Source organism: Argopecten irradians, chromosome 9 (assembly GCF_041381155.1).
Source record: "Argopecten irradians isolate NY chromosome 9, Ai_NY, whole genome shotgun sequence".
Classification (NCBI taxonomy): domain Eukaryota; kingdom Metazoa; phylum Mollusca; class Bivalvia; order Pectinida; family Pectinidae; genus Argopecten; species Argopecten irradians.
In genome coordinates, this window is record NC_091142.1 from 25,772,446 (window position 1) to 25,792,706 (window position 20,261).

Sequence of the window (20,261 nt, forward strand, 5' to 3'; positions counted from 1 at the left end):
TATTTTTTTGCGATTTCGAGGAACATTGCTATGACCTTGAAAATTTGATACGCGATATATTAAGATATGATTGACTCAAAGTCATAGAGACCCAAAAAGTCATATTGTAAAAATCTAAAACCGCTAAAAATTTAATTTGCATGTTTAAAAATAAAAAGTTAGTTAAAATCACCTTTGGACCAAAGTACATTATAGATAACCGGTACACTTAAACTATTGTGACGGAACTAGTTTACTTTACGTAAAATGCATGGTCAAGCGATTATTCCATCATATTGCAGTTAGTTCCCTTGCGGGTAGATATCGATTGTTAAGTCATTATTTTGTAAGCACAATTCACATTGTTTTCACTGATACGTATGACGTTACTCTCGCAAACATATGACGTCACAATAAATACCTACCTGCAAGGACAGATAACTCTGTGATATGCAAACACGGAATAAAAGTTAGTTTTATTATTGGTGCAAAGATGATAAAATATTAAACCAGGTTGATAACGTGTTACAATAAGTAGAAGCGAATATTGTCAATGTTTGCCTGCTCATGTATCTTTCTTTTCTTTTGTAATTATAAGTCTTAAACATGTACTAGCATTGTTTTTATTATTTTAAGGTTTTATTCAAGACGTTTTGTAGAGTATCGATGATACACACCTACGTTACACATCCATTTTCTTATGTAACAAGGATTATTTGTTAAAGATTTACTAAGAATATTAAGGCACAATTTAAATACAGCTTTTGAAGAGAAGAATTATATTTGATATTTTATATCATGTATTTAATAGTTGTTTAATAAAGAATTCATGAATTATATCCTCTGTGTTTTTTTGTTAATTTGATTGCAGAGATCGAGAACTTACAGGAGCATGCGTATCGATGATAAAGTCACGGTAAACTTGACGTCATTTAATTATGACACCCCCAAGTCAAGCCAAATTGTTGACTTTACTTAAAATAATATGTTAAGGGCAAAAATAGTTCGTTTACTTCAGATTCAAATGCAAAGGTTTTCTTTGATATGGAAGTACCGTATGACCATAGAAAAGGAAGTATCCAGAGACACAAGTGATTTCTGGCATTATTTCTGAAATATACGCACTTTTCAGGATATCTGTAAGCATTATCCAATGTTTGCTTAAAAGGGATGGAGGTATTTAAAATAGTATGTTTTATCATCTACTTCCTGTATGCAATTGAAAAAAAGCATTTATTACCAATATATGGATATAAATTTGTAGTAATACCCTGTGTGCAGTGTTAATTGCAAAGAGTTACGTCCCCTTAGCATCTTTCTTACCCTTTTTGTTGGGAGGGTGGGTTTTGGGTCACAGATATGCGAGGCGTGATATCCCTTTAGCATTATTACTCTACTTTGTTAGCATCTTGTTACCGAATCAATCTTTCAGTCAACACCTATGAATCTCGATAGTCTAGATCAATGGTTGTGTATCGATCCCTATAGGGGTGTCTACCTACTTCATGAGGTTCGAATAGGTTTTCTTCAGAAGACGATTTCCGAAAGCCTCGCAATCACCAATATTGATATCTACAGATATTGAGGATATTCCATATTCAGTACCTCTACTACGTATTCTGGTTTGACTACCAAATGTGACACGTTAATGGTTCTATGACGACTAGTTTCACGCTTGAAATCGGAAGGCTCATTCAGGTATGTTCTTTTGAATACAATCCCAGACGGCAAGAATGTCTACTTTTTCACCCGTCAACTTTTCGATAAAACAGTGTTTGACCAAAGAAAGTTGGTTTGTATTAAATGTGATATGGCTTAATGAACATTCTATCAGCAGCTATAAGGCCATTCAAAGATGGACTACCCAGCGAATTTTTGTTAACATCTCTGTTTGCCATAGATAACATAAAGTCCATGTTTCTCTGTTGTAAGTAACGCCATTTGTTCATTCCTCTGGCTTCATCCTGCTGTTCTTTCTTTCTCGTCTGTGCGTCGCTATCTTTTCTTTTATGTTGCCTTTTAACAAACTATGACAACACTGTCCAGTAATATTGGTTACTATTCTTCCGCATTATATTCCCAATGCAATGGCAATACGTCTTTTTATCATTGCACGTCTTCTCTACTCCAGTCCAAGATTTTGCATTGCTTTATGGGTTTGTGTAATGAATTATGTCTACTATTACCTCATTTATCTTGTTCATTTTCTATTTCTTTAAACCACCATAAATACACACTATTCCTGTTATTGACTGAGATGACAATCTGAGCTTGGTAACCCTGATGATTTTGAATAAGCTCCGTATCTACTCTGAATTATATTAATGCTTTTGTGCCTTCTAGTCTTAATATATAGTACTTCCTCGTTCTTGTGAGATTCCTTGATATTCAGTGTAGTAGAAATGTGTTGTTTTAATCCAATTACTTTCTACTTCTGTAAAGAGAATGCAATCTTACAACTGGAGTTGAGCGAAGAAGAGAAATCTCACCAACTTTCATGCACACAAGAATTTGTACTAGTCATTCGTCTACCCGAATAGGAATTTCGGGAGGAGCAGACCTAGAACAAGGTAGTCAAATTAATCGTAAATTTTGTGATGAGGTATTCAATTCAATCGGAAACTCTTACCTTTTTACTTTATTACATACAGTACATTTGCTTATCTTATAAAAACACACGTAGTGGGTGAAAGGATGGGATGGTCAATATTGAATGCGTGATAAAGAGTTTGATTACAATGCGTTTATGGCTCATTCTAACACAAAATGGTGACACCAGCGCCAGCACTGTTATTAGTATGTAATTCCGGATTATTCGGATTCGGCTCTGTTTGTTACTGTCGCCTCCATTACAACTTCCGCCATTTACCTCACGTGTTGTGTTGTGATTTGTCTCCCGAGTTCGGCTTAATATTGGCGCAGCAACACAATCCATCTGGTCACCAGAACATGATTTCCTCTTGCTTGGTCCTAAGAACAGCTCATATAAGATAAACAGTCTTTATTAAAATTTTATGGGTATATCCTGACGAGACAAAAATAAACCTCTAAGATCTTGCTGTCAAATATATTGGACATGCAAGATATTTCTATACAACCTCTTTCAAGATGAATAGTCCTGCGACTGTCATGAAGTTGACTTAAATGTACGATTTCTGATGGAAGAATTCAGATTGGAGTCGTTAAATATAATGGTACTTACGGGGTTTATCTAAAAGGATGTCCATCATTTGGAAATATCTACTGCCACCAGGTAATGTAAAAACCTCTTTTGGTTAATGTTTTAAGTCTTCGAAGACATTCTGTTTTGCTTGATACGTATAAATTAGTAGTAGAGGAATCCAACATTGCCTTGCACTTGCTGTGCTTTTAGCGTCGGCATTCCTCGCCCTTGTTTAGTTATTTCCACTTTTACGGAAACTCATTAATATGTTTTTACCTGCAATGCGCAACTTTACTATGTAAGAGAAGGTAAAATAAATGAAACAAAATCATATTTTACATTTTAACACAAACATCCACTAACTATTACAACTTTACACAGTTCTCCTCCTATATGTGTGCTTAACGTTTTGCCTCCCCTTCCTCCCTTGTCTTGCACTCTATTTTTGGAGTTTAAGATCAACAAGGACATCATTTCGGCCAATGGGAAAAATACAAACTGATTTTAAAGGGTCTTTTGTTTTGTTTATACGATGGTATAGAGATAGCAGAAAGTAAGAGCGCCCATTTTAAAACGTACTTTGATGTTCAAAAAGGAATTTGTAGCAGAATAGAATATAGATATAAAATAATCGTCCTAAGGATCTTATTGGTTAAACAATACCATTTGAAGAGCAATGCCCTTGATTATGCATGCCTTGAGTGCAGTGTTGCATTAGGATTTTTTTTACATTTATCCTCAAATTTCTCGAAAACCCATTTAAGGTAGAAGGTCCCTTTTTAGAGTGTGTTTTTCTAGTTAGAATTACAAGTTCAAAAACTGAAACAAAACATACATTCTATATACCAAAATGTTCAGTAGGAAACAGACTATTCACTTGAACAAACTCTTTATTTAAAAAACTTTTGAAATGAAATTACTACCCCAAAATTGTTCAAATTTTGCTGCAAATCCTCAGAATTTTTGAAGTCATATATTGTTTGAAAAGGAACTCAAATATCTTTTAAAAGTTATGTTCTAGGTCATGCTATGCCTTTGGTTAATATACTATACTGATAAACATCTAAAATCGAATGTATTAAAAGTTTGTTAATAAATGAACAAGAAATCCAAAATGGCAGCTATGGACTACTTTCTGCATACAATATATGGAGGCCCATAGGGCAAGTACATTTGTATCATTATTAAAAGAAAATTTGCAAGATAGATAAATTTAAAACTATATTTCCTTGTAATTATGTAGTATATTTTGAAAAAAAAATATAAATTTTATGGAAACAAAAGATAAAATGGCCTTAAAGGTCTTTTGAGTTATGTATGCTTGACCATTTTGGTAAAGAAGCATTCATGGCTCAAACAGATGCATATCAACACCAAATTAGCACCACATTTGTATTTTTTGTATGAAATCTTATTGCAATTGAATAAATAATGGTAAAAAGTTTTGTTTCATTTTCATATGAAAGCTATATGTACAAGTAATAAACTTTTCTTTCTTGCTTTGGGGAAAGCCTGTTATCCCAGATTCTGGAAACTCATTCTTTTTGTAAAGGGTATTTGAAAAAGGAGACTTTTAACTGTAGTGAGTATCAAATTTGAGTATATCTGGATTTCGAGAAAAATAATGTAGACATCTTGGTCAGTTTGACCATTTTTGGTTTACCTCTCAGGTCCTGTGGCTCAGAAACCATGCAGATTTGTTTCACTATTTGTGTTTTTCAATTTTTGATTTCATTACATGGACATACTACATTGATATATTTTATACTATAATACAGATATATTTTATATGCAATGTATAAAGTCTATATAGTGTTGGTTAAAAACTTGTGTCAGGTCCCTGTAATCTCTGACTGATAATTATAAGAAAGTTCAACTTTTTCCTGATGGAAACAAATTATTCTCAAATCATGCTTCCCTATGTAACTGTAGTATCTTAGACCCAATCTCAGGGCCATGAAATTCATAAGAAAGCCGATTTTTCTTGACAAAAGTCAAGTTGTTGACAAAACTACAGAATCCTAGAAGGTGAATTAATCAAAGAAGAATAGGGATAAATATATAAACATGATTCCTATCGAGTGCCCGAACTAGGAATGAGGAATTGAACCCAGGTCTCCGGAGTGGAAATCTACAACTCTACTGACTGGGAAGCATATTCATGCTCCGTCAGCTAAGTGACACTGACACCATATTTAACACTAACATTATTATATACAAACTACACTAACCTTTTGCTTTTTTTGATTGAATAAAAACACAACAATCATGCAACACTGTTTTACGTTTGTTCCAAAACTACTGTATTGTAATGCCTTTATATATACTTGTTACAAGATGATGAAGGGTACAGTCCTCTTGCACAGCCCATCTTCCCCTGTCCTACTCATTCATGTATAAAGGGGATGTCGTTAATGTAAGCCAATAGACGAAGTCATCATGAATTGTAAACATATTATGACGTCATGGTTCGTAATACAGTTGGATGAAAATGGTGAAGACGTTGTTGTCGTTGTTTGTATAATTATATTTGTATGCAAATATATAGTCTCCCCACATCGCATACAGGGGATCTTACTTTCTAATTAGACATTCCTAATTTTAGGATGCAGCCTTTCCACATTCATTTAACATTAAAAACAACTTTTAATGGGTCCTTTGGAGACTGATTTTTTTGACAACATACACAATATTCTATGAAGGTTATTGACTTTCACATGCTTCCGTACTTTCGGTAATCGTGAGATCGCTGGCTTTGTTTAAATACGTTTCAAAAGTGTTTCGCGTTCGTCGTGTTAACATCATATTGTTAGCTAGAGTAAGGCTTCCATAGATTGACCCACGCTTTAAGGGACACAAAAACTCTCTGAAATACGTTTATTATTATCAATTCATATTTTTTTAATCTGTGATAAAGAAGAAATGTTTGCAATACCCATGAAACTGAAAAATATCTAGTTTTAAGCGTTTATAAATCATCCGGAAGTTGTCATATTCATATCAAATGTAAAACCTCACTGCTGGATAAATCAACAAAGAATTCGAGCGTTCTATCCATTTGATCGTTGATTTTAACAATGAATAAATAACATGTGATGTTATTATCACTTATCAACAGTACTTACCACAATCAATCATATGTGTCAACACAAATGAATAACATTTTCTGCTCAGTTGCTGTCTGCATGCCCTCTCGCGAATAACCGGAACTCATTACATAATGAATAACAAGGTCCGCAGTACAATAATTATACTACCTAAACGTTCATATAAAACAACCGTCTTCATCCGGTGGTTTCGACATGATATCGGACATTAAAATGGCTCTACAGTTATGCTAAAATGTATCGTTAAATATCATTACTGATCTACTTTCACTTTCAGCGTATTGATTTCCTAGCTTCCGGTATCTTCCGGGTAGGTGCTTTAAAAATAACTTTCGATACTCCTACTTTGTTACATTATTTCGAAGAAGTCTTGCGTCTGATGAAGTAAATTCGCGTGTTGATATTGCGGTAAAGACCTCAAATAAATATATACTTCATTTCAAAGTTTTGCATTTGTCTGTTTTGGTGTAATTTCCTATATTACAACTCTTGCTTATATTTCGGCATCGTTCCAATATGGCGAATCTCCGGGATTCGAAAATACGTCGTAATATTTTGTTAAATATGGAGCGTACATGTTGTGTCATTCTTTCTAACGCATAGCATGAAGTAGATAATCTCGACTACAAACTACTAATGTATTAGCCAAACCCGTTAACGCTAATGTGTATCTTGATGATTTGCACAAAAAATCATCATTTTGTTGAATATTTGCAGTATTTACCGACTAATTACTTGTTTTAAATTAAGTCAACACATACTCCATTGTGTTTAATTTATTCTTTATAAATAAAAGTATGCATATGCAAAATATTTAGCTTCAACTTACCCTATTTTTAGAATTATTTGGGTTTCTCTTTTTGTACTGTATGGGGAACCAAGAAGGGACCTTAAACCTTAATGTTTATATCAATAAAATGGAACTCCTTGAGCCCGGAAATGCTCATTTTGACATTAATATCTTCAATATAGCTTTATTTGAAAGGGAGATATGAGAATATTGTATATCATTAGCGGCTATTTTGAAAAATGTGTATATTTCCGGTAAACAGCGAGATCTTGCATGTTTTTTTTTGTTTTTGTTTTTGGATCGTATTATTTCTTATGCCCTAAGGTAATTTCATACCAAAGGGGACATTTGTATCATGACTTGACCACCCTACTACTTACACAAACCCTCCACCCCATGTAGTGCAGTCGTCAGGTATTAACCACTGGTCGGTGGTATTTCTCAGGGTACTCCGGTTTTCCTCCACCATCAAACATAACACGTGCTTATAAAAACCCTGACTGATAATAGGGCATAGAACTTAACACAGCAACCATTGTCTTCAGGATAGACAGTATGCTTTATATAATTCTGTTATTACACGACCAGTTCATATACCACATGTGACGTTTCCATGACTTGTACTATGTGTTCATCTAACAAATGACCAGACAGTAAAAATATTAAAAATAGTTCGAAATCGATCTAGCATTGATCTTTACTTTTCACTTCGAGGACTACTTGTACATTCTTAACACCATTGTAGTACTTCGTGGTCGTCTGTCGGATAAAGGTGACAGTGTGTAATTCACGCATACGCAATGTCCACTGGTAGTGTAACAATAGCAGTACATAAATTACACAAATCAAGTTTATAAAAATAAAAATAAATGAGTACAATTTGCCTTTTAGTCGATGCAATTGACTATGAACCATTTGAAACCAGACTTTTTGTATCGCATATTAGTCACAATTTGTTGATTTTTTTTATAATGTGTTTGTAGTGATATTCGTCAATGTGGCGATACATAAGTAATCCATTGAATTACGTGTACGATAATGTGACATGGCTTTAATTTGCTGTCGTGGAGATGTACTCATATAGCCTGCATAAAAGTTACCAAAACATTGGAAGGAGCTCAAACAGGCAATCTATACAATTCATATTATCATTCTCAATTCCTTTCATAATGGATATGACAAGATCTTATTTGGGTGTTGGTGACCTTTTCGTCTCCTGAACGTCAGTTAAAAAACATTTTCACTATCTGGCGAGATCCGATGAAAACGAAATAGGACAATGGGTTTTAATCATTTTTTTATGATTGGTTCAATAGAGAGTTTCCTTATGCATCTATCGACAGCTGTTTTGTTTTTATTGTACTTTTTAATATGAGCAATATAAAGAGGAAACTACAACTCACTTTCGAATACAAATTAAAGTTAGTTACTTTTCAGCAATATCAATTCTGTTGATTTTTCCAATGTTTCATTTTCAAAATATCATTATTTTTGTGCACCACTTAGCTTTATGACATCATTTCCTTCTTTATTCTTACCAAAATGGCAACGAAAAAGTTTTGCTTGATAATAAAACACGGTTTTATCAAAAAGTACATAAAAGTTATATCAATTTAAGAGCGGAAAGTGTAGACAATTTTCTTCATACCTACGGGTGTTACTGGCTGATTAGGGCAATACACTCGTGTTCCTGAGGCTGTATTGCATCTACCCATACAAAAAGCCTTGTGGTCAACGATGTCAACAAAATGTCTTTTCTTCAGTACAATTTTTAATTTTTTTCAAAACTTGACGGTTTTACTATAAAAGATGCAAACAACAGAATTTGTGTTGAAAATATCACATAATTTTTCATGCATAGAAAATTGACTTTCAGTCGTGGATTTCTTCGAATTATTTCAAATTGACGGTATATTACAGTGTATATTGCAATTAGAGGTATGAAAGAAAATACTCTTTCATAAATATGGATCATAATCGTCAATAAATGAAATCAGGAAAATTCAAAGAAAAAAATAATACAGGGAAAAATGAGAATTAAGAATACTCATATCCCTAAAATGTTTATAAGTTTATTGTGACATACAAATGTAACTAAGAACGAACAATTTGTGATATTTTTATTTGTTTAAAAAATACAAATAATTATACATTGTAGATGTCAGACTTTATACATAAATAGAAATTTAATTAAAATATAATGCAATGCAATGAACAATGCTTTGATAATTATACCTAGATAAATCCAGCTATAACACAAGTGGACTCATATATAAAAAAGTTTCTGTAATATTGGAGTATATATGTATAAAATATTCAACACCATCCCAGGTGGATGGTACAATGGTTAAAAAAGAAAAAAAGATAAATTCGGAACATTTAGCATAAAAAAGCATGTTTCTATCAAATGTTGTTTTTTACCGATTCCAAAAGGAATTAAATATGGACAATAAAGTCATTTTTGCACGTCATGTGCATCTGAATCCAATTTAAACGGCATGTTAATGGATGATCATGTTTCCGTTATTTAGCGTTAACAATTTGGGATAAATATAATTTTAAAATGAAATTCTTTATCACAAAAATAATACCATTGATATAGTTGGTGATGTCTGGTCATGCAAATGAATATGTTGATTTCCAGGATTTATTTCCTATAATACAATAGAAATGTAAAAAGTAAACAAATAATTGCTACATGATTGTAAGATGGAAAATACATAATTATGAACTAAGCTGTTAAGGTTGCAATAATATAACATTTTTTTATAATTCAATTTTGCTTGTTACGAACATTTTCATTGGCTTAAAAATTTACTTTATCAGCCCATAAAGGAAAAAATGGCGTCGCCGTTTATAACGTTGCTTCTGATTGGCTAAGATGACGGCGTAATGATTTCATAGACAAAAGAGTCCCAAAATGATTTTTGAATATTGAAGAGATTATCTTTAGTAAATTGAATTATAAGGATTAATTTGAATATATTTTTTTATGTTATGGAGATATAACACGAAAATCTGAGTGTACTCTCATCATAAACCGCTTCGCGGTTTATTTAGAATACACTCAGATTTTTGTGTTATATCTCTATAACATACAAAATCTATTCAAGTTAATCCATAAACAATATAATAATATCAAACAATAGGAATATCGTGTTAAAGGATGATTTTTGCATTCTAAATTGTAACATATTAACTAATATGGTCAGTATTGATGTTGTCCTGCATCTAAAATAACAAAAATGCCAGGACCATAAATACGAAATGAGCTGACATCTGTTTGATAGTGGGCAACCACGTGATAAAATGAAATGAAGTTAAAACAATCATATTGACAACGTAACTTTGTATCAGAAACCATCTTGTTTTTACGATATTATAGATGCTCATATATAAAACATGGTATATCAAAAGTAACCTATTTTGTAATCGTATATAGACTACAATCAAGATATATTTCAAAATCCTGCAATGAAGCAAGTAAAATATATCACAGACGGCTAAGGATTATATCAAAGGGAACTTCTCCACAACATTAACATTTATCTTTAAAGATGATCCACCGCCGACAGAGCATAAACGATACCCATCATTTTACCAATAACTGATGTTTCATTGTGTATGTGTGCGTCTAATTAACACTAAAAAATGCATATACAATAATCTGCACAATCAGTACTCAATTCCATATAGAGTATAGTGCCGAGGATATTTTTAGGAACACAAGTAATAATTTTTAATATTTTTATCTTGAAGTAAAATAAGGAGTTAAAATTTATCAATGATAGTAATGGTGTAAAGTAAGTAACTTCTGTAACTGAGGAAAGATATTTCGTCTGCTACAGTTTCGATAGGCTAGAGAAAAAATACCATTCGTCAGCGGTGGATCATCATTCAATAAAAAGTCGAATCGGCATGGAATTATATCACTACTTAACAACCAATTCAGGGTTGAAAGTATGCAAATTATCACGTGATAGGATGTGAAAATTAACAATCAGAAACTTATCGCTAAGATCGCACGTGGTACTATCTACCTTGACGTCATTACAACTTCCGGATTAGTACACTGTTACACGTCTTACAAACTGTATACAACGCGTATGTTGTTCTTCCCTCAGTCATCTAGTGCTTGCGTCAGAGAATAGTTTTACCTGACACCAAGATCTGTTGTTCTTCTCTCAGATAGCTAGTGCTTGCGTCAGAGAATAGTTTTACCCGATATCAAGATCAGTTGTCCTCCCTTGGACATCTAGTGCTTACGTCAGAGAATAGTTTTACCTGACATCAAGATCTGTTGTTCTTCCCTTCGACATTTAGTGCCTGCGTTAGAGTATAGCTTTGTCCGGCATCAATATCGCTGTCGACACATCTTGTACTCGACATCAACCAAAAAGTTTTTGTTTCATCCTTATGTCCTTGCCGAACAAAAATTAAAACTTCCGAGACAAGTTGCATAAAATCTTATATGAAATGAGTACAAATTTGCAGATCATATTACACTATAAATTCATGCAAAAATATTACACGGGCGAAATCACTGCAAATCAGGCGGATTATGTAATGAAATCTATTTCTTGTTTCAGCAGATTAAAATGCCCAATACTGTTAGCCTACTTATATTCGCTTGCGTTTAATTTTCGTGGGCATTAAGAAACCGCGGAACTGTTTCAAATACAGCTAAAGTAGAACAGCAAAAACCGTCCTTAGGTATAAAAACGCGTTACTTCTATTCCATGAAATATTAAAAAAAGAAGAACAATTGATGTTGATATTTGTCTTCTATTTTGCTAAATGGCTGTCACTACACAATTGTGATGTATATATTATTCTGGGTCAATGGAAATGTTCAAAGCAAAGTTTTGCTTGATACAGCAAAGACTTATATATACTAATCGTGCTTATTATAAATAATGTTTATGATGGCATTAGGTTTCATTCAAAGTAAACTCTGTACACATAAGATTATCTATTGTTGAAGCATTTCTGTATGTATAATAGTGCAACTCTGTACACATAAGATTATCTATTTTTGTAGCTTTTCTGTATGTATAATAGTGCAACTCTGTACACATAAGATTATCTATTGATGTAGCATTTCTTTATGTATAATTTTGCAAACAGTGAAAAAGTTTATAAAAGCAGGAATCAAATATAGCATACATAATGTTTCATTCAAAGAAACTCCGTACACAGAAGCTGTAGTTACAGTCGTAGCATTTCCGCTAATATTTGAAAATGTTTATAGTGGCAGGATTCAAACACAGTGCTGTATATAACACCTTATGTTTCATTCAAAGTAAATTCCGTTCACATAAGGTATAGCTACAGTCGTAGCATTTCCGCTAATTGTGAAAAGTTAATGATGGCAGGATTCAAATACAATATATCATATATTAGCTTCATTCAAAGTAAACACCATACACATAAGCTGTAGCTATTGTCGTAGCGTTTCTGTACGTGTAGGAGGCAAAGTTGTCTGTGCTTGGGTTCCAAACACACCTGCTAGCTACTTCTACTCCTTGGTTCTTGTTCTCCATAATCAGCACATTACACACGAATTTGTAGCGTGGAAAGCCAAGAGCTTTTACCCTCTGGTTTATAACATTAGACAGATCGGTTGTCAGATTTTTCACAAACATTGCACGATATTTAAAATCACGAAGTCGGGCTTCTAAGATATCTTTTATGACCTTCTCCACTTTTGATGGTACGAACTTGGCGCCATCTGCCGGCTCTAGTCTATATGTATTCTCATACTGAATGGCCGGCTTTGATACGGCGTTTTGTGCAGCCTTTCTCTTAGCCAATCGCTGCCATGCTCTTGTAGCTGCTACAAGTTTGAAAAAGTTCATTCCAGTTGGCTTCGGCGTGTTAACCGACTTCTGTGATTCACTGGTCGATGTGAGTCGAGGTCTCCTCTCTTCCCCATCCTACAATCGACAAAGTTTAATGTAATACTTTATATAACATTAATTCATATCTAAATTGAGTTCATATCCCATTTTTCGTGACCTTCAGCGAAGATCTTGGTCTTCAATTTCACCACCATCCGTTAGCATTAACAACCTGCTAGTCAATTATCATAACCTCCATATTGGTAAACTGAGCACACAATAGCACTATAAATATAGTAGTGAATAGACGGACTGACTTTAAAATCAACTTATAGATTTAGTTATTTATATGTAGTACACACTAGATGTGATATTCACCTGCTCGTTCTTTGCCGGTAAGGCATAACAAATATATATAATTGGAGGTTGAACTGAGAATACTTCTACATGATCATGTTGGGTCTTGAACAAGGGCACCAATCGCAATGTGGAAAAACATTGCAACACGTTTTGTTTATTTTAGTATTGAAGCATGTGTTGTACCGATTCTGCGACAAACTGCAAAGTATAGCCAGCAAATAGGTTTGATATTATACATATATTGACCTGTTTTCAGGTAGATAGGGTCATTTATTAACTCAATGAACTTTTGAAGGTTGATAAATATCAACTTATCTACATACAAGCAGGACGATATCTGTTTTCATTTTATGATATTTACATGACGTAAACCCTCAAGCTGTATGAATAACCTCTTGCTGATATTGAGTCTGCCAGAGCTTGAAGAAATCCAAAGAGAAAAATATGGTTGATAACATAATAATGAAATAATAAAAAACCAGACGCTATTTCATACATTTTACTTACAGCCTGAACGATCCTTACGCATGCGCGGCGGTAGTTTACAAAATGTCGGTCGATTTTAGCCGAGAAATTGTGAACATTGGATTCAAATGCATGTATCTGATTAAATAATGGTGATAAAGTTAAAATCTCGACGTCTACAGCTAGAATAACATCCCCTACTAACATCCAGGTATGTTTCAAAGCCGTGTTTGAACGGAATATTTTTTGACAAGACATAATCGATGGTCGGTCGTACCTGATTTGGTTTCCCACACCTTTATAGAGGGACCTTGCAATAGCGAAAAAGTCAGTCAGAAATGGCAAAAATATACATTATTTACAAGATGACCATATCATACAAAACTAAAGGTAGACAGTACTACATTCGGAAGAATATACCTAATCAATTAATAAAGCGATAGCCGCTTTGAGGTATCTTGCTAAGTTCTTTAAATCTTTTACATTTGTTACATTAAAGAGTACACATGTACCAAAACAGGCCATCCAGGATTTTTTCCTGACACAAGGGAGTGAGGTGGTATATAGCCGTGTACCAATCGAAACCCTCAGCAAGAAATAACACTACGTGCGGTAAAGTTCGTCATTGTACCAGCCTCGATGCAAAGTTAGTTCGTGATTTAACAATTAGCGAAGTACACACTCCCCGGCGATATATTATCATTGGATTTTAAACAAATGATGACATACAATCTGATGTATGTGAATACTGACAATATGTTAATGAATCATAACGGACACATCACATTGTTTCTGATTACAGTGTTCGGTGGTTTTGTTTTTTAATTTGTATCGACTGGGTGTTTTTTAAATGAATAAAAATAATTTCAAAAATATGTTATTGTTATATTCTAATCTAATTTCCAGAAATTTTACTGCAAAAACAACAATGTTATTTTTTCAGTATTATTATTTTGTTCATGAAAGGGACAATTCAGTCTGAGAACACAAAAGAAGTTGCACATATATCGGAAACAAACCAGTTCTAAGATAAATTCGATTAGTTGGTTATACTGTGAAATGCCAGGGAGCCAACTGTGGTGAAATGCATGTGAATTGTTCAAACTTGCTTACTGTCAGCCATTAAACATAATGGCCGGATGTCTTTTATGCCGAACCCTGGCCCTTACCAGCGTAGTAACGATTTTTTTGTCTAGAACTACTCAAATCGCTGTTACAGTAGTGTGTTTTATCATTCATCAACTCGTTACAGTAGTGTGTTTTATCATTCATCAACTCGTCAGTGGTTATATACAGTTTTGCATTTGTTTACTGTTCGGAAATTTTGCTCGGTTATGTGTACATTTGTACAGCGTACATGATGTACCTGCTTAATCGTATTGATCAACGATTTGGAATTTCAACAATATCAATCAAAATACTTAACAAGGTCGTGAAGTTTGTCAATATTTCTTGTTATCTGTTTCATAAGAAATATAGAACAATACATTTATGTCATATTTCGTTTTGTGGTTATATAACAGACTCATTAAATTGTCCCTTTAAAAATTCTAGTAATTTACCTGTTTTTGATACAGATTTTCGCACAGAACATTGAACTGACCACACGTAATGCTACGACACCGTTATTAACGATTATTGAACGCCCAATCGTAATAACCTAATTGACGACTTCCTTTCTCGACATATCATACTGTACAGTTAAGTTTCGCGGGTGTAAAATTTCGTGATTTGCTGTTTGGGGATTATTTTCGCGAATATTTTTCTTCATAGCCTATAAAAAGCATCACTCTTACAACAGGCTATACTACATAATTTTGATTAATTTTGCGAGTTTTTAAATTTCGCGAATTTGGATCATTCCGCGAATTTAGCGAAATTAAAATCCTCGTGATTATAGGCAAGTTTACAGTAATGTATGATGTAGTCTTTGGAAGGGTCATTTTTAAGGACTTTAGAGTAAAACCAGGAATGGAATTATCTAGGTTGTAGATATAGGCATGTTGGTTGGTTGATGGAGCTTAATGTCATTTTTAGAACAGCTAACTTCATTTAAGGACGGCCGATTCTGTATGAAATGTCTCGCACGTGAATGTCTATATTTCGTGTGGCCGTGGTACTACTTGATGTCCAAAGTGAGGTGACGTCAATGGTGACGTTAGGAAGAAGGAAGTCAGAACATGCAGGAAAAGAGAGAAGAAAAGATCAAATCCCAAAATCGGTCGGTTTTCATGATAATATAATGGAGGCAGCAAGTCTATTTCTAACGCCTTTTCTGAAGGACATTTTAATAATGCTGTACAGGTGCCCACATGCATGATCAAAAGAGACGACTAAATTTAGATACATTCTTAAGTTCTTTTTAGTATTATTACATTATCACGTAATACGGTAAAATTAGTTATTTTATGGTAAAATCGCAACAGTTGCCGCAATTTCCTTACTCATGCAGTATCTCGCCATTAGCATCGACATAGCATGCCCAAGGAAATCGTCATCAAACAAAAGAAAAATAATCATAGAAGTACCTAATATTATTGTCAAAACATGACATGCTACCTATCAGTCTTACCCATCTTATTTACTCTGATATAATTCTTAGTAACCACAAATCCACCAAGAGTGTTTCCCTGTCACATGTGGGTGTATCTAGCCGTGAAGCAATAGAAAGCTTTCACAAGACATAGCACCACGTGCGATAAAGTTCATAATGTTTTTGTGTGATTTAAACACTTAAAATAAACGCATTCCTCCACGAATCTATATTGGACTTAAGTATATAAAGACGTCCGTTGTTATGTATCTGAATACTGACAAGGTGTTACCGCATCATCATGAATAAACAATCATCAATTAACCGACGCCTCGTGCTCACAAACACACGTTTACCTATTCAATGTCGTTGAAAATATCGAAGCATATAATAAAAATACAAAGTTACGTGCGGTACCCGGACGGTTTAGTAATTACAAAATAATAAATATTCTAATAATGACTAAACTTTGGTGTGAAATCATTATTCCTACTAAAGTTTGATAGCTTCTCGTATATGTTTGAAGTGATACTGTAGGGAAAAACCAACTAAATGAAAAAATGACCTTCGAAATGGCCCCTGTGTAAACAAGATTGCGCCAAGGACAGAAATTTAACCTGGCCGCTGATTGGCTGGCTAATAATGAATTTCAAAAGTAAAATTATTTTCTGACAGGAAATTATTCCTAGATAACCATAATATAAATTTGGAAATTCAGATTGAGATTGAGGTTCAAAATATCAATTTTTATAATGAATAGGTAAAAACATTAGAATTTCAGGATTTTTTAGTGGAAAATGCGCCTGATTTCAATATAGCTACCCTGGTTGGAGTTTGAGCTGAAGGACCCAAACTGTTTTTTCTATCTAGTGTTATATTAGAACCTAGACTCTGTTTATAGAATACAATTGCTAACTAATATTCCTTTGTTTTAATGATACATTACAAAACTTTAACAAACTTTAACACTGTGGTCTATGTAAAATTATTTAGTTGGTTGTTCTCTGTATATACTTCCTCTATTATACCGTTATACATGGTCAAATCATTCCCTCATTCAAGTTTCATGGCTAACTTCAGCGAAGACAGGTTCACATTTTATCCCTTTAATGATTTTATTGAAAACATATATTAATAAAACTTGTTGAAGTTAATATTACCTACCGTATTATTGGCATTGTCGATCTCACTGTCAATACAATCAGTCTTCGTATCTAAAATTCTGTGATGGAAATCAAGTAATATTGCCATCTTTCTAGTATTCGTTGACCAAGTTCCGGTGATACAAAATACAGCTCAACGCAAGGTTATGTATTTATCATAAACCATATAAATACGTACTAGAAATATAACAATATATCATGCTTCTCTCCGTGCCGGTACATATATGAAGCTAAAACTGCCAACATACCTCGGTGATAGGTACATTATTAGGTATTTAAAATTCTACATCTGCTTTAACAATACATTTGCAGAACTGACGACATATCAAACGACGAAAGACGTATCAAGTGTGCTCCCATTGTTTACTATATTTAACATTAGGCATGCTTCACTTATTTACAGTTTACGACTTTGATGGAGAACATTTCTATAAGGATATATAATGTTTTACATGGTCAATGATGTGTGACTAAATGCGTTCTGATCAGAACGATCACTACGTTTAGTCCCAGTACTAAAATTGTTTGTTTGTTTGTTTGATTAATTAAGGTCCTATTAACGGCTATGATCATGTAAGGACGGCCTCCCATGTATGTGGTGTGCTGTGTGTATGTTGTGCGAGGTGTATGTTTTGGGAGACTGCGGTATATTTATGTTGTGTCTTCTTGTATAGTGGAACTGTTGTCCTCTTAATAGCGCTATATCACTGAAGCATGCCACCGAAGACACCAAGCAACACACTCCGACCGTTTACATTAAACTGAAATTGTATTGTATAAGAGTAACTGTATTTTTTATTTTTTTGTTTGTGTTGTATTTCTTTGATTGACAAGGATAGCGGATGACTATTTGATAGCTTACCTGGTCCAAAGGAGAGTTTATGCGATATCGCGGCGTCCGTCGTACGTCCGTCAACAATCAACTTTTTATTGATAACTATTGGTCGAAATTTAACGACCTGTGACTGGTACCATCCCTATGAAATGGCAGTTTGGCTATGTTCAACGAATTTGTCTCTAAACATGAATAATCAATCAAGTCAGACTAGTATCATTCCTACGCTATGTAGTGGGATATATTTCAATTTTAAGATTTCTACAATTTATTTTTAAAATTACGTATAAATAAACCAGAGTGATGCATGCTCTCTAAAACTCTTGTAACCATTGTTATATCTTCAGTAAAATAACTTACTAAGGATAAGTGTTGTTATCTAGTTCAAAGCTCACTTGCTCAACACTTAATTATCTTTACTATTCATATCAGCAAAGCCATAAATGTCGTGAAATTTGAACCAAAATTATCACCATTGAAGGTGACGGTAAAGGCGATTAGATGTATTTATTGAATTATTTCGAAAATGATACAACGAAAAAAATCAGAAAAAAACCATTTTAATTACGAGACGTTAAGCTATAAATACGATTTGAATAGGTAGTAATAATCCCTTGATCATTTCTCGCCATTTGTGTTATAATCAGTCATATCTACAGTCGTATCTACAGACGAATATCAAACGATCGATCACTTAACATAATTTTCTATAATAGGCCAAAATAACCCCATATCTCGCTACATGCTCCTTTGAACTAACTGTATGTATTCATCTGGAATCCTTCACATTAAATACTTGCATTACTGCGCGAAATACTTGGCAAACATACGTTTTTATCAAAATTTTCAGACGATGGTGACCTGTGTTATGAAAGGTTGAATGAACCTTTACACACCAGAGGTCACTAAAATATCCCCTAGATTGTCCTATTTAGAGGGATGCTATCGATTTTAGATTATTTTCAAATAAACTTAAACCTACGTACCCCACGAAGGACCAGTGGTGTGGACAGGTTTGTCTCTCTCACGACTCACCATTTATTTAACACTTGTTAGTTATGTTTATATTATATGTTTGGTTTGTAATCTAGTGCTAATTATTTATCCTGTATACGCATTCCACACCCAAAACAAGATTCCTGTGATGAACGCCTAACGGGAACAGTGATGTCTATCAGTACAGGGAACATTAAACGTGTTGTATGTTCACGTGGATGAGAACACGGAAATGATCATCAGAGTATACTGTAAATCAACTCTCTTCCGCGGCAACTTAATTTCGCGATTTCCATTTAAAATCAGGTATGTATAGATAAAAGATGCTCCAACGCCGACAAATGGTATTTTTCTATATTTCTACATCAAAACCAGGAGCTAACGATTTAGTATTTGTATTCAGTTACAAAAGTTTCTTACTTTACACAATTATTACCATTGAAAAGTTTGAGATTCTAATTTTACTTCAAGATAAAAGTATCAAAAATTAATGGTTTTCCGAAAATAATCTGTGGCCCCAGATATCCTAAAGGGAATGAGGTACTGATTGCGCATGTACCAAAACCAAAATATTTTTGTTTATATATTATTTTTGTGTTAATTAGACATATAATATAAATTTAAACACCAATTTATGCTTAAATAATGGGTATCTTTTATGCTATGTCGACGATGGCCCATCTTTAACAGTCGTGAATGCAAAAACTTGAATGAAAAGTCTTTTAGATATGGTGTAGATATCAATACATGGAGATAAACTTACACGAATTTACTCTGGTCGCGAAATTCCCGAAAGTAAATAGCACACAAAAGAAAACAAAATTTCTTTCATACCTCGATGAAATTAATAATGGTGACATCAATCCTTAAATGAATGTGCACGGATGTTAACACTGTGATTTTTACTTGCATGATAAAAACTAAGTACTATAATTGTAAAGGATGTAGATGTGACAATGATAGCGTTGATAATAATTAGAATGATACACACATGCGTAAATGGGTGTGTGATGGAAAGTGACTATGTATA

General features: G+C 33.6%; 1 protein-coding gene across 8 annotated transcripts in view; it reads right to left on the bottom strand.

Moving 5' to 3' along the window:
• Positions 1–9,142: 9,142 nt before the first annotated feature.
• Positions 9,143–20,261, bottom strand: part of LOC138331882 (dynein light chain Tctex-type 5-B-like) — a 28,981-nt gene continuing 17,862 nt past the window's right edge. For 7 of the 8 annotated variants that reach the window (XM_069279729.1, XM_069279727.1, XM_069279726.1 and 4 more), the window contains one exon: positions 9,143–12,975. In XM_069279729.1, coding sequence (XP_069135830.1) covers positions 12,445–12,975 — 531 coding nt within the window. In that variant the 3' untranslated portion in view covers positions 9,143–12,444. Of the gene's footprint in view, positions 12,976–17,401; positions 17,619–20,261 lie in introns of those variants that run through there. The other variant, XM_069279730.1, reaches the window with a different exon arrangement.